This window comes from Juglans regia, chromosome 4, assembly GCF_001411555.2.
Source record: "Juglans regia cultivar Chandler chromosome 4, Walnut 2.0, whole genome shotgun sequence".
NCBI classification, from domain to species: Eukaryota; Viridiplantae; Streptophyta; class Magnoliopsida; order Fagales; family Juglandaceae; genus Juglans; species Juglans regia.
In genome coordinates, this window is record NC_049904.1 from 25939986 (window position 1) to 25957949 (window position 17964).

At 36.7% G+C, this 17964-nt stretch overlaps 1 protein-coding gene across 2 annotated transcripts; it reads left to right on the forward strand.

Moving 5' to 3' along the window:
- Nucleotides 1-3561: 3561 nt before the first annotated feature.
- On the forward strand, nucleotides 3562-17733 carry LOC108981716. Of its 2 annotated transcripts, XM_035689911.1 has the most exons (7): nucleotides 3562-3660; nucleotides 4338-4387; nucleotides 5148-5243; nucleotides 8773-8868; nucleotides 12391-12486; nucleotides 16009-16104; nucleotides 17695-17733. In XM_035689911.1, the coding sequence occupies exons 2-7, from the start codon at nucleotides 4346-4348 to the stop codon at nucleotides 17725-17727; spliced, it is 459 nt and encodes a 152-aa protein (XP_035545804.1). In that variant the 5' UTR covers nucleotides 3562-3660; nucleotides 4338-4345; the 3' UTR covers nucleotides 17728-17733. The 2 variants fall into 2 exon arrangements, with proteins under 2 accessions (XP_035545804.1, XP_035545805.1); XM_035689912.1 differs by lacking the exon at nucleotides 4338-4387 and having other exon boundaries at nucleotides 3616-3660.
- The last annotated feature ends 231 nt before the right edge of the window (nucleotides 17734-17964 follow it).

Here is a 17964-nt window from a genome sequence, read left to right on the forward strand (position 1 = left end):
TCTACTGATCTCAATACAAAATTCTTTAATGCCTCCACTGCTATAAGGCGTAGAAGGAACAATATTGATTGTCTGAAGATTGGTCGCAATAGTTGGTCGACTGACCAAGCCACAATCTTTACCAAGATTGAAGAACATTTTCAAGCTATCTATGCCTCTTCTCATCCTGAACCTTCTAACAATATTGGAAATTTGTTTCCTACAAAAATTTCCAAATCGGATAATTTTTTCCTTTGTAAAATTCCAAATGAAGAGGAAATAGCTTCTGTAGTTAAGAAACTTCCCCCACCAAGGCACCAGACCCATTAGCTTGTCAAATGTTTGCTATAAAATCATAGCAAAAATTCTTGCAAATAGGCTAAAATCCATCCTCCTTAGTATTATCTCTCTGTGACAAACTACTTTCATCCCTATTCGACTTATTCAAGATAATACCATTCTTACCCAGGAAATCTTCCATAGCAAGAAAAAAAGAAAGGGTAGAATTGGTCAAATGGCCATCAAGATTGATATGGCAAAGGCATTTGATTCCATGGAGTGGAACTTTATTCTTGAAGTCCTCAAACATGTTGGCTTCAAACAAGAATAGATTCATTGGATTTAGGAGTGTATCACCACGGTGACCTATTCTATCATCATTAATGGTTCCCCTCATAGGTTTTTCCATCCTACCAGTGGACTACGTTAAGGAGATCCTCTTTCCCCTTTCCTCTTCATCTTAGGCACTGAGGTTTTGTCCAAACTTATTGCAAAAAAAGAACATCTTCAAGGTCTTAAGGGTATCAAGCTTTCTAGAGGAGGCCCCCTTATATCTCATCTTCTTTTTGCATATGATCTGTTTCTTTTTGGATCGGCTACTGCTATGAATGCTGACAATTTTTCTGAATGTCTTGTTGTTTTTAATCAATGGTCTGGGCAAAAACTTAATGATAGAAAGTCTTCCCTTCATTTCAGCCGTAATGCCACCCAAGCGGCCATTAATGATATCAATAATTCTTTCAATTTCAGAATTTTCCCTCCTAACTCTATTTACCTGGGACTCCCTCATTCCAATGGTGCTGACAGAAAAAATTTCCTAAATGGCTTAATGGAGAAGATCCATAATAAACTTCAGGGTTGGAAATCTAAACTTCCCTCTCAAGCTACAAGATCTGTCCTAATTAGAATTGTTGCTTGCTCTATCCCCGCCTTTGTTATGTCTTCATCCCTCATCCCAAAAGCCTATGAATATAAATCTAGATTCCATCTTTAGTAGATTCTGGTGGAGTTTTCAAGATGGAGATGGTAAGAAATACACTCCCAAATCAATGGGAGGCCTTGGATTAAAAAATATGATCTCTTTCAATTCTGCTTTGGTTACCAAATTGGCCTAGTCCCTCCTTAATGGTTAAAAAAGCCTTTGGAAGGATGTCATCTCAAAGAAATACTTAGGAACCAACTCGTTCCAGGAAGCATCCTCTAATTCTAATGATTCTCGGTTTTGGAAGTGTTTACCCAAACAAAGAGATTTCCTTTATTCCAGCATATGCTTCCAAATCAATAATGGCCTTTCTACCAAAGTTTGGTCCGATCCTTGGGTTCCCTCCATTCTTGGTTCAATACCTCATCCTAGTCTGGAAATCAATTTGAAGCTGATCCTAACATGACTATTTCTGAGCTCATCCTAGAAGAACCAAGGCGTTGGAATGTTCTTCTTCTTAATACCCTTTTCTCTGAAAGTTCTTCAAGAGAAATTCAAAAAATACCCTTGGCCAACCATAATTACCATCAGGTCCAATATAAGATTAAATGGATTCACCATGTCTCTGGTAATTTCTTTGTAAAGTCAACCTATGCAGCTCTTGTCTCAAGAAATAGTTCTTTCAATCTCAATAATTAGTTCATTAATTGGAAGAATTTATGGAAATTGAAACTCCAAGACAGGTTAAAATTATTTCTCTGGAAAACTAGTCACAACATTCTCCCTACCAGAGTCAAAATCACCAGTGTCATCCATTTAAATGAAAATCAAATTCTTTGCCCCCTTTGCAATACTGAACCAGAAGATATATCACATCTCTTCCTCAACAGTTTCTATTCAAGAATATTGTGGAGACACTCAAAATGGCCAATTGACATGAGTTCCTTTGCAAGACAGCCTTTCTCCATTTGGATAAAAAATATCCTCAAACCTTCAGAGGCCCTAGGAATTCCAGAAGAAGATCATCATCCCTTCCAATTATTTGCCGTCATTGCTATGGATAGTCTTTGGTTTCTCAGAAATAAAAAAGTCCACAATCAGATTCACTCACCTCCTTCTCCATTTGATTTTATTGAGTCTGTAATATCTACTTTCCAGTAACATTTAACGACTTGGGCCATTGAGAATAATCAATTGATGAGAATGGAAGAAAGACATCCAGCAATTTCCTTCTTATTAGGTTTGATGTCGCAATCAGAGATCAAGAAAGTATTTTATCATCCATAGGTTGGAATGACTCAGGCAAACCGCGTATGGACCCGCAGAATAAGGCAAACGCGGTTTGCCTTACGTACTAAAGAAAAGTTGCTAGTCCTAAATGAAGCAGATCGATCTCATATTTTATAAAAGAGAAATGATATTTGCAATCGTGAGTGTGCAAGTGCCGTGCAGTCGTTTTGAAAAAAGTGAATAAATATGAGATCTACATGAAAAGAAAATAATTTTTTAATAGTGGACCCCACTCTTTTTCAAAGCGACTATATATCATTTACGTATTCCACGACTGTATGTAGCATTACTCTTTATAAAAAAAAAATTGAAACAGGAGCGCGTCATTTGCGGGTCCATAACGCGGTTTGCCTTATTCTTGGGAATTTTATAGAAGAGAAGTTAAAGGTCAACATTCAAATTTAACACGTACAAGTTTATAAACTGATCGCGTGGTTTAATGTTATTTAGTACGTACTTTTATTTATCTTTATTGACACGTCAAGCTTGCTTGGTCTTTGACTGAAATGGGACGCCATGTTAATGTTATCTAATATGAGTTTTTTTAAAATTGAAATTCATTTTTAATGAAATGGCATGCTCTTGCAATAGGTATAGTTTTATTGTTATCCCAACAGCCCAACCCACTAGATGCTGTTGGAACATATTAGGTACGTACACACATTACATCTAAAGTGAAGAATTATACTTTTTTTAAATTTTAATACAAAATAAAATTAATAATTTAATTTTTTAAAATTTTAAAATAAAAATAATATTAAAATATTATATTCTAATAATATTTTATTTAATTTTTAATTTTAATCTCATTTACAAAATATTGACCGAGATAGAAGAAAGTGTTACATTTATTCAACACGTATAATCTGGCAATATTCTGCGAAATTGCCGCTACAGCGCGCCAGCTAAAGTGAAGAATATTTTATTTATTTAACACGTAGAATCTGGCAATCCACTGCGAATATGCATATTTTAATGCCAATCCCCGGGAACAACTAGAAATAAAATAAAAGCCAAAATACTACCGTCCAACTTGGTCATAATTATCACTTAATTTATTTTTTGTGCTCAAGTTCTTGACTTTGTATTTAATAAGATGGAGGTCCATACAAACTAGCTATCAACCTCAAACAAACTGCAAGCAATTCCTTTGAGTTTGCATTGATTTGCTCAAGTTCTTCAAAGACGAGGTAATTTGTCTGCGACATTCTCGATCTCGTCAAAGTTCATTTTCTCTGCAGTAATGAAAATTTTCTATTACATTTTTCCAATTATTTCAATATTACTTTTATGATTCAAATATTGAATGAATACTCCTTCAATTTGCTCTTTTATGAATATTATTCATTACCATTCAAATTCTTTTCGGATAAAAACGGAGAAATCAGAATTTGCGACTTTTCAGGCTTATTTTTTAATTAGGATACTTCTTTTCACAATATTCAGGCTGTTTCCAAGCTTAGATGCTTGGTGTTGAAGCTCAGATTTTAAAGAACTACCAATCTAAATATGCTTTCGACCATCGTCGAATCGTTAAATGTTTGTTTGGAAGAAAGGAAAATAAGAATATGTTTGTTTAATCGACTTTAAATATGTTTCACTAGTAAAAAAAAAAATATTATTATATTTAAAATTGTATATAAATTATGACTAGATTGTAAGCCTACTTTATAATTAATATATTTTGATTGAGAACGTATTTTAGAAATGTTTTTAATTGTATTATAAAAACTGGAGGCCGGGCCATACAAACTGCACGAGACTTGAATTTTTGCGAAGTTTTGTTTTATTCTTTTTAGCTCGGTTAAAAATGTTCTCTTTTTATTGGTTATAAATAAGTAGAATATATATATATATAATGTTTCAGAGCAAAGGATGAGTACTGGAAGTTCGAGACCTGCGTACCACCAATTTCCTGTAAGTTTACACGTTTTGTAGTATATTAGTTTCCGAAATATGTTTAAAAAGATATTTGCTTTGACAGCAATGATAAAGTTTGAGTTTTGCTTCTCATTATCTCTGCATAAAACCTCGTATCATATTTTTTTAATTATTTTTTAATTTTATTTTATTTTATTCTCTTTAAAATTATTGAATTTCTCTAATTACACTAGATTTCAACAACTCAGTAACAACCTTCTCAATTTCTTTTTTCTATAATAGGGATACCAATAAGGCTTGACCCTAAGTGGAAAGACTCCTTAAGAAGTATCTAGTGATCTCGAGAACTTCGGAGGGGCAAACCATTAGGCTCATCAAAAACCTTACTATTTCATAGACTATTTCCCCAACAGATGCATGTACGGGGGAAATAACAAAAGTTAATTTAATAGTAAAGTATTTTAATAACAAAATTTATCTTGCTTGATGTTTGGATTGTTGAGATTATTTTTTTCAAAGACATTTGGATTGAGAGGAATAAAGTTTTAAGTAACTTTGTATTCCACGATATCATTCATCCAAATAATTTTAATCAAAAACACCTTTAAACAGGAAAGACTGTCTCGATCCAATAAAACTCCACAATCCTAACAAATTTAATAAATTTCCTTCAATTTTTGTTTTTTTAAAAAAAAAAGACTACATCCAATCATACGACAGGTATTCACAGTGTGGGTCTTTATGTTGAGCATTTGTTACAGAGTCATTACAGACTAATTTGAGATTGTTCATATAGGCAAACTCGTCTTGGTCGAGAGGGTCGCAGCTGTCTTACTCTCCAATGTCGAATTTGTACTCTAAATCTTCTACAATTCCGAACAACCCAGCACCTGTAAGTTTACATGTTTGTCGTATATTGTTTTCTGAAATATGTTTAAAGGAAAGTGTGAACGACAACTAGATTTTTGCAATATCGATATAACTTTGTCAATTTGGATTGTTTTAATTGTGTCCAACAAATAGACTAGTTTCCAAACAGATGTATTCAAGGTGAAATAATATAAAAACAACTCACAACAAAAACACTCCACGATAGGTATGGGATACTTATCTTTAATAGTAGCCTCATTAAACACCCTATAATCAATACACATTCTCGATGATCCATCTGACTTCCTTACTAACCAAACTGGAGAAGAAAATATGGTCTGGCTAGTCTAATTACACTAGATTTCAACAACTCAGTAACAATCTTCTCAATTTCTTTTTTCTGATAATTGGGATACCAATAAGGCTTGACACTAAGTGGCAAAGACTCCTTAAGAAGTATCTGGTGATCTAGAGAACTTCAGAGGGGCAAACCAATAAGCTAATCAAAAACCTTACTATACTTTTGTAATAACAACGAAACCAGAGCCTGCAATAGGCTTAGGTGAATTTTTTGTAGAAGACAATAGCTGCAACCACAACCCTTTAGATCCAACTTTAGAAACTCTACAGATTTCTTTATCATCAACTAATTCAGTGGTAGTGGACGTGAGACCCTTGAGGCAAACTGACTTTCGTTCATAAGAAAAGTCCAGTTTTTAATTCTACAAAGTCCCAATGTAAAGGAACTAATGACAAAAGCCACTTTACGGCAAGAACTACATCACAACCTCCCTTATTCAATGTGAAAAAATCAATTGTAAAGATAGTGCCCCGCATGTGTACCTTAGCAGATGTAGACTTGCCCTTACTACTCAATAGATCACCATTAGCTACCCTCACCTGAATAGGGTGGTCCATCTGGTGAGCCATATTACATCAAGCTACCACAGCAGTATCTACAAAATTGTGAGTACTACCAGTGTCAATCAGAATGACAACTTTCTTCTTCTTAATATCACCCACAATCCTCATTGTCTTAGGGTTTGGAGTCCCAGCAACAGCCCCACATTGCCTCAACCCTCAACCTCACCGAGAGCATTACCATGCACTGGCTCCATATCCATTCCCACTTCAACATTTGAACTTTAAAAAATCTTCATGCTCGCCATCAAATACATCGATGGCCTTGACACCACTTATCATCATAAAAATAGCATAGCCCTTTCTTTCTTCTTTCTTGCATTTGGGCTTCAGATACCATTGATAAGGTAACTTTGCAGTAGGCAAAAATTTAGGTGTGCTCAAAATTGATCCCAGAGGAGCATTTTTAGACCCTCCCCATTCAGAACCCTATTGATGAGAATCTGCAAAATTGGTTCTCCAAGATGTCCTTGTACTCCAAATATCTTGCTCTTGGATTTTGGCTAATCCAAAACATCATTCAAGGAAGTGGGATTCATCAACATTCTCACTAGCAATCTCACCTACCACATCCTGCAGGCCACTTAAGAAACAACTGAGTTTGTTTTCTCCTAAATACCCATAGTTCTATTGGACCGAAATTCAAAATCTAGCTTATAAGCTGTCACATAACTAACCTGGTTGAGCCTTGTAAGAGCCTCCATTGGATCATCATATGCGGATGACCCAAATATGACCAGCACAACATGACTATACTCTTCCCAAGAATGAAAAGCTCCAGCTCCAGTTGCAACCGAGAACCATATCAAGGCTTTCTCATCTATGCGGAACGAGGCTAGAAATATTCTCTACCCAGGTGGTATTTGGTGATACTATAAACATTAGTTAGTTATGTAAGTCCAAGCTCATAGATTCTTATTCACAAATCTTGGAAAATCTAACATTATACCTTCAGTAAATGCCTTGTCACCAATGTCCAGATAGTGTCTTTCACCCACACCATCATTAACATCCCTATCACGAACAAATGTCTAAGCCTCTTGAAAATTCCTTGCAGTCTGTCCATTTCCTTCAGAAGCATTATAAGAAAATCTTGAAATCTATTCTAGTAACTCAGAAAATATCTTATCTTGATTCTCGCGATCCAGCCTAGCTGCCTCTTGCTGTTCAACCAAAAGTGCAAATGTGTCTTCAATTTTCTAATGTTGTCTTTCCTATTGCTGTCAAATATGGTTCACCAAATCCACAATTTGAGCGTAGGATTGAGTACCTTCTGCCGTGGCCCTTGATAACTGATACCGATTGTGAGGGACCCTTTCTGCTGATGATTGTTTTGAGGTAGTCACCCTCCAAGAAACGCAACAATGAGAGAGAGAGAGAAGAATGGAGCGAAATGATTGAGCAATTACAAGAGTTTGCCTCCTTCCAACCTCATGGTGTATTTATTAAACGACAACGTTTCGTACAAAATTACAACAATTCCCCATATCACAACAAAAACGACACCACTTTTTGCTTTACAATTTCCTTAACAAATGACATCATCCCACTTACAATTCGCTCTGCCCTATACTCACAAAACAACTCTGAACGACAACTCTCCACTTGGCGAAAACAGTAATGTATCATCATATCTTCAACTAATTAACTACCATCTCCTCCCTTTCACTCCTTCTCAAATCAGCTTCCCACACTCGCGCCATCTCATCCACTCCAGCACCCATCTCAGCCCTTAACAGGTGGTAAAAGTTTATGGCATAAGCTGTATTCGGTCCTTCTCTTGCCGAACGCTCCAGTCTTTTTTTCCTTAAAATATTAACATGAAAATTAGTTTGGATGCAAAATTAGTCAAAAAAGTCGATGTCAACTTTTTAACAAGAATGGGCTTTTTAGCTATTGAGATATATTTCTTTATTAGGGTGCTTTTAGATGATCTTCATTCTACCCAAAATGGGTGTTGATTTTATAAGGAAAGGAGCTGCATCACTGGATAACATATTCTATTATATTTACAAATATATGGTTGAGTTGTTTCCTTTGGAAATGACAAGAACATACGATTCTGCTTGACTAGCATCTTGTATATAGTATATTGTTTCGTCATATGTTTAATGTAGGACAAGAACGAGAACATTAAAAGCTAGAGTTTTGAACACGGGACATAAATTTATCCGAGAGCTTGTTATGGAAGGTCCTATTCAATTTGGATTCTTGAATCATGTTTATTTCATAGACTATTTCCCCAACAGATGCATGTACGGGGGAAATAACAAAAGTTAATTTAATAGTAAAGTATTTTAATAACAAAATTTATCCGGCTTGATGTTTGGATTGTTGAGATTATTTTTTTCAAAGACATTTGGATTGAGAGGAATAAAGTTTTAAGTAACTTTGTATTCCACGATATCATTCATCCAAATAATTTTAATCAAAAACACCTTTAAACAGGAAAGAGTGTCTCGATCCAATAAAACTCTACAATCCTAACAAATTTAAAAAATTTCCATCAATTTTTGTTTTTAAAAAAAAAAGACTACATCCAATCATACGACAGGTATTCACAGTGTGGGTCTTTATGTTGAGCATTTGTTACAGAGTCATTACAGACTGATTTGAGATTGTTCATATAGGCAAACTGGTCTTGGTCGAGAGGGCCGCAGCTGTCTTACTCTCCAATGTCGAATTTGTACTCTCAGTCTTCTACAATTCCGAACAACCCAGCACCTGTAAGTTTACATGTTTGTCGTATATTGTTTTCTGAAATATGTTTACTGGAGAGTGTGAACGAGAACTAGATTTTTGCAATATCGATATAACTTTGTCAATTGGATTTTTTTAATTGTGTCCAACAAATAGACTAGTTTCCAAACAGATGTATTCAAGGTGAAATAACATAAAAACAACTCACAACTAAAACACTCCACGATAGGTATGGGATAGTTATCTTTAATAGTAGCCTCATTAAACACCCTATAATCAATACACATTCTCCATGATCCATCTGACTTCCTTACTAACCAAACTGGAGAAGAAAATATGGTTTGGCTAGGTCTAATTACACTAGATTTCAACAACTCAGTAACAATCTTCTCAATTTCTTTTTTCTGATAATTGGGATACCAATAAGGCTTGACACTAAGTGGCAAAGACTCCTTAAGAAGTATCTGGTGATCTAGAGAACTTCAGAGGGGCAAACCAATAAGCTAATCAAAAACCTTACTATACTTTTGTCATAACAACGAAACCAGAGCCTGCAATAGGCTTAGGTGAATTTTTTGTAGAAGACAATAGCTGCAACCACAACCCTTTAGATCCAACTTTAGAAACTCTACAGATTTCTTTATCATCAACTAATTCAGTGGTAGTGGACGTGAGACCCTTGAGGCAAACTGACTTTCGTTAATAAGAAAAGTCCAGTTTTAAATTCTACAAAGTCCCAATGTAAAGGAACTAATGACAAAAGCCACTTTACGGCAAGAACTACATCACAACCTCCCTTATTCAATGTGAAAAAATCAATTGTAAAGATAGTGCCCCGCATGTGTACCTTAGCAGATGTAGACTTGCCCTTACTACTCAATAGATCACCATTAGCTACCCTCACCTGAATAGGGTGGTCCATCTGGTGAGCCATATTACATCAAGCTACCACAGCAGTATCTACAAAATTGTGAGCACTACCAGTGTCAATCAGAATGACAACTTTCTTCTTCTTAATATCACCCACAATCCTCATTGTCTTAGGGTTTGGGGTCCCAGCAACAGCCCCACATTGCCTCAACCTCACCGAGAGCATTACCATGCACTGGCTCCATATCCATTCCCACTTCAACATTTGAACTTTAAAAAATCTTCATGCTCGCCATCAAATACATCGATGGCCTTGACACCACTTATCATCATAAAAATAGCATAGCCCTTTCTTTCTTCTTTCTTGCATTTGGGCTTCAGATACCATTGATAAGGTAACTTTGCAGTAGGCAAAAATTTAGGTGTGCTCAAAATTGATCCCAGAGGAGCATTTTTAGACCCTCCCCATTCAGAACCCTATTGATGAGAATCTGCAAAATTGGTTCTCCAAGATGTCCTTGTACTCCAAATATCTTGCTCTTGGATTTTGGCTAATCCAAAACATCATTCAAGGAAGTGGGATTCATCAACATTCTCACTAGCAATCTCACCTACCACATCCTGCAGGCCACTTAAGAAACAACTGAGTTTGTTTTCTCCTAAATACCCATAGTTCTATTGGACCGAAATTCAAAATCTAGCTTATAAGCTGTCACATAACTAACCTGGTTGAGCCTTGTAAGAGCCTCCATTGGATCATCATATGCGGATGACCCAAATATGGCCAGCACAACATGACTATACTCTTCCCAAGAAAGAAAAGCTCCAGCTCCAGTTGCAACCGAGAACCATATCAAGGCTTTCTCATCTATGCGGAACGAGGCTAGAAATATTCTCTACCCAGGTGGTATTTGGTGATACTATAAACATTAGTTAGTTATGTAAGTCCAAGCTCATAGATTCTTATTCACAAATCTTGGAAAATCTAACATTATACCTTCAGTAAATGCCTTGTCACCAATGTCCAGATAGTGTCTTTCACCCACACCATCATTAACATCCCTATCACGAACAAATGTCTAAGCCTCTTGAAAATTCCTTGCAGTCTGTCCATTTCCTTCAGAAGCATTATAAGAAAATCTTGAAATCTATTCTAGTAACTCAGAAAATATCTTATCTTGATTCTCGCGATCCAGCCTAGCTGCCTCTTGCTGTTCAACCAAAAGTGCAAATGTGTCTTCAATTTTCTAATGTTGTCTTTCCTATTGCTGTCAAATATGGTTCACCAAATCCACAATTTGAGCGTAGGATTGAGTACCTTCTGCCGTGGCCCTTGATAACTGATACCGATTGTGAGGGACCCTTTCTGCTGATGATTGTTTTGAGGTAGTCACCCTCCAAGAAACGCAACAATGAGAGAGAGAGAGAAGAATGGAGCGAAATGATTGAGCAATTACAAGAGTTTGCCTCCTTCCAACCTCATGGTGTATTTATTAAACGACAACGTTTCGTACAAAATTACAACAATTCCCCATATCACAACAAAAACGACACCACTTTTTGCTTTACAATTTCCTTAACAAATGACATCATCCCACTTACAATTCGCTCTGCCCTATACTCACAAAACAACTCTGAACGACAACTCTCCACTTGGCGAAAACAGTAATGTATCATCATATCTTCAACTAATTAACTACCATCTCCTCCCTTTCACTCCTTCTCAAATCAGCTTCCCACACTCGCGCCATCTCATCCACTCCAGCACCCATCTCAGCCCTTAACAGGTGGTAAAAGTTTATGGCATAAGCTGTATTCGGTCCTTCTCTTGCCGAACGCTCCAGTCTTTTTTTCCTTAAAATATTAACATGAAAATTAGTTTGGATGCAAAATTAGTCAAAAAAGTCGATGTCAACTTTTTAACAAGAATGGGCTTTTTAGCTATTGAGATATATTTCTTTATTAGGGTGCTTTTAGATGATCTTCATTCTACCCAAAATGGGTGTTGATTTTATAAGGAAAGGAGCTGCATCACTGGATAACATATTCTATTATATTTACAAATATATGGTTGAGTTGTTTCCTTTGGAAATGACAAGAACATACGATTCTGCTTGACTAGCATCTTGTATATAGTATATTGTTTCGTCATATGTTTAATGTAGGACAAGAACGAGAACATTAAAAGCTAGAGTTTTGAACACGGGACATAAATTTATCCGAGAGCTTGTTATGGAAGGTCCTATTCAATTTGGATTCTTGAATCATGTTTATTTCATAGACTATTTCCCCAACAGATGCATGTACGGGGGAAATAACAAAAGTTAATTTAATAGTAAAGTATTTTAATAACAAAATTTATCCGGCTTGATGTTTGGATTGTTGAGATTATTTTTTTCAAAGACATTTGGATTGAGAGGAATAAAGTTTTAAGTAACTTTGTATTCCACGATATCATTCATCCAAATAATTTTAATCAAAAACACCTTTAAACAGGAAAGAGTGTCTCGATCCAATAAAACTCTACAATCCTAACAAATTTAAAAAATTTCCATCAATTTTTGTTTTTAAAAAAAAAAGACTACATCCAATCATACGACAGGTATTCACAGTGTGGGTCTTTATGTTGAGCATTTGTTACAGAGTCATTACAGACTGATTTGAGATTGTTCATATAGGCAAACTGGTCTTGGTCGAGAGGGCCGCAGCTGTCTTACTCTCCAATGTCGAATTTGTACTCTCAGTCTTCTACAATTCCGAACAACCCAGCACCTGTAAGTTTACATGTTTGTCGTATATTGTTTTCTGAAATATGTTTACTGGAGAGTGTGAACGAGAACTAGATTTTTGCAATATCGATATAACTTTGTCAATTGGATTTTTTTAATTGTGTCCAACAAATAGACTAGTTTCCAAACAGATGTATTCAAGGTGAAATAACATAAAAACAACTCACAACTAAAACACTCCACGATAGGTATGGGATAGTTATCTTTAATAGTAGCCTCATTAAACACCCTATAATCAATACACATTCTCCATGATCCATCTGACTTCCTTACTAACCAAACTGGAGAAGAAAATATGGTTTGGCTAGGTCTAATTACACTAGATTTCAACAACTCAGTAACAATCTTCTCAATTTCTTTTTTCTGATAATTGGGATACCAATAAGGCTTGACACTAAGTGGCAAAGACTCCTTAAGAAGTATCTGGTGATCTAGAGAACTTCAGAGGGGCAAACCAATAAGCTAATCAAAAACCTTACTATACTTTTGTCATAACAACGAAACCAGAGCCTGCAATAGGCTTAGGTGAATTTTTTGTAGAAGACAATAGCTGCAACCACAACCCTTTAGATCCAACTTTAGAAACTCTACAGATTTCTTTATCATCAACTAATTCAGTGGTAGTGGACGTGAGACCCTTGAGGCAAACTGACTTTCGTTAATAAGAAAAGTCCAGTTTTAAATTCTACAAAGTCCCAATGTAAAGGAACTAATGACAAAAGCCACTTTACGGCAAGAACTACATCACAACCTCCCTTATTCAATGTGAAAAAATCAATTGTAAAGATAGTGCCCCGCATGTGTACCTTAGCAGATGTAGACTTGCCCTTACTACTCAATAGATCACCATTAGCTACCCTCACCTGAATAGGGTGGTCCATCTGGTGAGCCATATTACATCAAGCTACCACAGCAGTATCTACAAAATTGTGAGTACTACCAGTGTCAATCAGAATGACAACTTTCTTCTTCTTAATATCACCCACAATCCTCATTGTCTTAGGGTTTGGAGTCCCAGCAACAGCCCCACATTGCCTCAACCTCACCGAGAGCATTACCATGCACTGGCTCCATATCCATTCCCACTTCAACATTTGAACTTTAAAAAATCTTCATGCTCGCCATCAAATACATCGATGGCCTTGACACCACTTATCATCATAAAAATAGCATAGCCCTTTCTTTCTTCTTTCTTGCATTTGGGCATCAGATACCATTGATAAGGTAACTTTGCAGTAGGCAAAAATTTAGGTGTGCTCAAAATTGATCCCAGAGGAGCATTTTTAGACCCCCCCCATTCAGAACCCTATTGATGAGAATCTGCAAAATTGGTTCTCCAAGATGTCCTTGTACTCCAAATATCTTGCTCTTGGATTTTGGCTAATCCAAAACATCATTCAAGGAAGTGGGATTCATCAACATTCTCACTAGCAATCTCACCTACCACATCCTGCAGGCCACTTAAGAAACAACTGAGTTTGTTTTCTCCTAAATACCCATAGTTCTATTGGACCGAAATTCAAAATCTAGCTTATAAGCTGTCACATAACTAACCTGGTTGAGCCTTGTAAGAGCCTCCATTGGATCATCATATGCGGATGACCCAAATATGACCAGCACAACATGACTATACTCTTCCCAAGAATGAAAAGCTCCAGCTCCAGTTGCAACCGAGAACCATATCAAGGCTTTCTCATCTATGCGGAACGAGGCTAGAAATATTCTCTACCCAGGTGGTATTTGGTGATACTATAAACATTAGTTAGTTATGTAAGTCCAAGCTCATAGATTCTTATTCACAAATCTTGGAAAATCTAACATTATACCTTCAGTAAATGCCTTGTCACCAATGTCCAGATAGTGTCTTTCACCCACACCATCATTAACATCCCTATCACGAACAAATGTCTAAGCCTCTTGAAAATTCCTTGCAGTCTGTCCATTTCCTTCAGAAGCATTATAAGAAAATCTTGAAATCTATTCTAGTAACTCAGAAAATATCTTATCTTGATTCTCGCGATCCAGCCTAGCTGCCTCTTGCTGTTCAACCAAAAGTGCAAATGTGTCTTCAATTTTCTAATGTTGTCATTCCTATTGCTGTCAAATATGGTTCACCAAATCCACAATTTGAGCGTAGGATTGAGTACCTTCTGCCGTGGCCCTTGATAACTGATACCGATTGTGAGGGACCCTTTCTGCTGATGATTGTTTTGAGGTAGTCACCCTCCAAGAAACGCAACAATGAGAGAGAGAGAGAAGAATGGAGCGAAATGATTGAGCAATTACAAGAGTTTGCCTCCTTCCAACCTCATGGTGTATTTATTAAACGACAACGTTTCGTACAAAATTACAACAATTCCCCATATCACAACAAAAACGACACCACTTTTTGCTTTACAATTTCCTTAACAAATGACATCATCCCACTTACAATTCGCTCTGCCCTATACTCACAAAACAACTCTGAACGACAACTCTCCACTTGGCGAAAACAGTAATGTATCATCATATCTTCAACTAATTAACTACCATCTCCTCCCTTTCACTCCTTCTCAAATCAGCTTCCCACACTCGCGCCATCTCATCCACTCCAGCACCCATCTCAGCCTTTAACAGGTGGTAAAAGTTTATGGCATAAGCTGTATTCGGTCCTTCTCTTGCCAAACGCTCCAGGCTTTTTTTCCTTAAAATATTAACATGAAAATTAGTTTGGATGCAAAATTAGTCAAAAAAGTCGATGTCAACTTTTTAACAAGAATGGGCTTTTTAGCTATTGAGATATATTTCTTTATTCGGGTGCTTTTAGATGATCTTCATTCTACCCAAAATGGGTGTTGATTTTATAAGGAAAGGAGCTGCATCACTGGATAACATATTCTATTATATTTACAAATATATGGTTGAGTTGTTTCCTTTGGAAATGACAAGAACATACGATTCTGCTTGACTAGCATCTTGTATATAGTATATTGTTTCGTCATATGTTTAATGTAGGACAAGAACGAGAACATTAAAAGCTAGAGTTTTGAACACGGGACATAAATTTATCCGAGAGCTTGTTATGGAAGGTCCTATTCAATTTGGATTCTTGAATCATGTTTATTTCATAGACTATTTCCCCAACAGATGCATGTACGGGGGAAATAACAAAAGTTAATTTAATAGTAAAGTATTTTAATAACAAAATTTATCCGGCTTGATGTTTGGATTGTTGAGATTATTTTTTTCAAAGACATTTGGATTGAGAGGAATAAAGTTTTAAGTAACTTTGTATTCCACGATATCATTCAACCAAATAATTTTAATCGAAAACACCTTTAAACTGGAAAGACTGTCTCGATCCAATAAAACTCTACAATCCTAACAAATTTAATAAATTTCCATCAATTTTTGTTTTTAAAAAAAAAAGACTACATCCAATCATACGACAGGTATTCACAGTGTGGGTCTTTATGTTGAGCATTTGTTACAGAGTCATTACAGACTGATTTGAGATTGTTCATATAGGCAAACTGGTCTTGGTCGAGAGGGTCGCAGCTGTCTTACTCTCCAATGTCGAATTTGTACTCTCAGTCTTCTACAATTCCGAACAACCCAGCACCTGTAAGTTTACATGTTTGTCGTATATTGTTTTCTGAAATATGTTTACTGGAGAGTGTGAACGAGAACTAGATTTTTGCAATATCGATATAACTTTGTCAATTGGATTTTTTTTAATTGTGTCCAACAAATAGACTAGTTTCCAAACAGATGTATTCAAGGTGAAATAACATAAAAACAACTCACAACAAAAACACTCCACGGACCCGACCCTATAATTTTTTTAGGGATAAAATTTGATTAATTTTATTAAGGCTCTATTATTATTATTATTATTATTATTATTATTATTATTATTACTATTATTATTTCTGTCCAACCCTTGAATCCTCTTCATAATACAACTCCTCTTGCCGGATTTTTTTTTTCTTCTTTGAATTTCAAACGCGAAATCTAATCTACTCACATGCACATACACATGCACGTCTCTTTTTCTTTCTAGGGTTTTCTTCTAGGTTCTGAAACATATATTCATACGGATGCAAGCCGCAATGCCCCATCGTGAGTCTTCCCATTGAGCATCAAACGTACGCATGCACGGCTCCTTTCTTTTCCTCCGCTTGCACGACACTGTATTTATTTATACACTCACGCACACAGAGCACTTGCCACAAACCTCCTCCCCTCAAACCGCAGCACACGTCCGAGAAGACAAGCTCCACCATCTCCCTCAAGCTCGTCCAGCAGACCACCTCTCCCTCCACCGTAAATCCCACTGCCGTGTTGGTTCACTTTTCCTCCACACGCACAGAACCACCGCACGGCCCGCCCTCGAAAAAGCCATAAACCAGCTGCATCCTCCCCTGTTTTAGCCCTAAAAAACAGAGCACTGAGCTCTTCAACCGTAAGCCACAGCCCGGCCACCCTCAGCCACAGAACTCGCCGACACCACCACTGACCACCATAGAATTCATCGGACCACCCTCAGCCGCCAAAGCACGCCGTAGCTGCCCCGGACGCACCACTGTTTTTGCACGTTCGAAGCAGAGCATGCAGTCACCTTCTCCACGGTAGCCACCACAAGAGGCGCCGAACCCCCTCTCCGACGACGCAGAAACCGCCGACCAGCACAACCCAGTGGCACCCACTCCGTCCCGGTAAGCCACGACCGTCGTCGTCCCCCTCTTTCTCTCGGTTGTTTTCGGTTGGCAGAACTCCTTTTCTTTCATCCCGTAACTCTCTCACTCTCAGTTTCTTAGCCACCACTCGTCGGAGTTGACGCCGTGCCCAGCCACCAGAACCACCGTCGCGACTGCCTTCTTCCTCTCTCGGTGAGCATCACACCCCTCAACCCGAATGCATGCATCACTTTCACACGTAAACCAAACCGGATCATGCAACCCGTAAATCTTTCTTTTCCTTAGGTTAGTTATATTACAAAAATGCCCCTCTATTTTATTTTCCCAAAATGCCCATGTACAGTATGTTATTTTCCAAAAATATCCTTGCTTATTTAAGACTAACGGGTAAGGCTATTTTAGTGTCGGGAAGTGTTTAGGTTTAGAAAATATAGACTATTTTAGTAGTTAGGTTTTTAATTAGAATCACTTGTTTAATTAGAAATTTATGTAAATTACGTGTTTATTTTTATAGGCGACCGATTTCGTGCCGAAAATAGTGGTTTAGCGTTGCAAGGTAAGTAGCATGATCATATCCTTACGCGTATGTACAGTGAGCTGTTTGTCTTTTTATAAAAGATATTATGCATGTATGCCCTTTATTGGAAACCCCTTTTTACGTACCCAAAACATGATAAAATTATGAAAAAGTCATGATTTTATGTGAAAGATTATTCATGAAATTATTTATGAAATGCGTGATTTTATGTGAAAATTATTCATAAAATTATTTATAAAATGCATG